At 68.9% G+C, this 1,632-nt stretch overlaps 1 protein-coding gene across 1 annotated transcript in view; it reads left to right on the forward strand.

The window, feature by feature from the left end:
* ESPNL (espin-like) overlaps positions 1 to 1,632 on the forward strand; it is a 22,145-nt gene that overhangs the window by 553 nt on the left and 19,960 nt on the right. Inside the window, 2 exon segments of the mRNA XM_010862069.1 lie at positions 966 to 1,100; positions 1,241 to 1,427. Of these exon segments, the coding sequence (XP_010860371.1) occupies positions 966 to 1,100; positions 1,241 to 1,427 (322 nt within the window).

The following is a 1,632-nucleotide window of genomic DNA, read 5'->3' on the forward strand; positions in this document are numbered from 1 at the left end:
GGGGAGGGGAGGACGAGCCCTCACGCCGCTCACGCGTCTGGAAGGGAGCAGAGTGAATACTGGTCTTGGGGGCAGTGAGCCCCCCAGGTGGGGGCCTGGATTCTCCCTCCACACGCCGGGTCCCACTGCCCCGAGTGGGCGGCTGGGCGAGGCCAACAGACAGGGAGGGGACCGGCCCAGCTAAGGAGGGGGCAGGGGGCATCAGGCCACCAACCCTTCCCCCGTCGTGGGCCCGGCTGCGGTCCTGGCCCCACGGAAGACACCCGGGCGTGTAACTGACCGTCTGCGGGTGCGGCGTCTGTGGCCTGCCGCGGCCATCTGTCCGCAGGACGGCTGTCCTGGCTGGGAGAGGGACTCTGTCCACCCCTCACCTGAGCTGGCCTTTCTCCCCCGAGCCCCTGACACCTCTTCTCCTGCGGGGCTCTGGCTAGCTGGCCGGCCTTCCTGGCCGCCCCCCGCGACAGTGCTGCTGTTCCTGCGCCTTCCCGTCCCGACCTCCCTTCCAAGGCCTTTGAGACTCGCTTCTGCGTGTCTTCCCCAAACAGTCCACACTGGCTGCCCCGGGCCTGGCCGGCCGCAGGGTGTCTCTCAGACTGGCAGTATTAGAAGTACTTTCTGTCATTTGAAAACCGGGTGATTTCACTTTAAAACACACACATGCACAGGGACGCTGCCCCAGGGCCCACATGCCCACCGGCAGAGGCAGAGACAGCAGGAGCCCGAGCGGAAGTCTTTGTCAACAGGGGTGGGGTCCAGTTTGGGGGAGGGGGCTCCTGCTCCCTGCAGGGGTTCAGAGGGGGACTGAGAACTCGCCTGACCCCGTGACCTTATGGAGGCAAGGCTGGATGCGGAAACCTGACGACCCTGCCCCAGTCTGTCCACACGGGGGGGCCTGGAATACGGATGCTGGCCGAGCGCTGGGAAGGGCTAGTATCCTGCTCACAATGGCCCCTTGCACGGAGCAGGCCCCGGGTCCGGAGGTTCCCTGAGCTGCCCACTACAGCCCTCTGGGCCATTCACCCTAAGAGGAGACCCCTGCCGGCCAACCCCCGGCAGCGCGCACAGCTTGATGGCAAGTTGAGGGAGCTGGATTCCTTGGGGTGCGCACAAGCTGGGCGGGTAAAGGGGTGGCCGCAAAGAGCCAGGTGCCGGGCCACCCCGCCCCGATCTGGGCCCTAGGCCGGAGCGGCTCCCCGCGACCCCCGGCCGAGCGCGCTCTGAAGCCCGGCCTCCCCCGCAGCGGCGTGAACCGGCGGACGCGCAGCGGCGCCTCCCCGCTCTACCTGGCCTGCCAGGAGGGCCACCTGCACCTGGCGCAGTTCCTGGTGAAGGACTGTGGCGCCGACGTGCACCTGCGCGCCCTCGACGGCATGAGCGCGCTGCACGCCGCCGCCGCCCGCGGCCACTACTCGCTCGTCGTCTGGCTGGTAAGGGGGTGCTGGGGTCCGCGCGCGGAGCGTGGGGGGCGTCCGCGGAGGCTGGCACCTGCTCCCGCCTAGCAAGCGGGGCGGCTGGGGCGGAGGCGCCATGCCCTGGGTCTCCGATCTCCCACAGGAAGTTCGGGGACCACGGGGTGGTGGGCGGATCAGATGTGCCTGCAGCGCCTTAGAGCATCCACGTGCTAGACCCAGT

Source organism: Bison bison, unplaced genomic scaffold (assembly GCF_000754665.1).
Source record: "Bison bison bison isolate TAMUID 2011002044 unplaced genomic scaffold, Bison_UMD1.0 scf7180017864475, whole genome shotgun sequence".
NCBI lineage: Eukaryota > Metazoa > Chordata > Mammalia > Artiodactyla > Bovidae > Bison > Bison bison.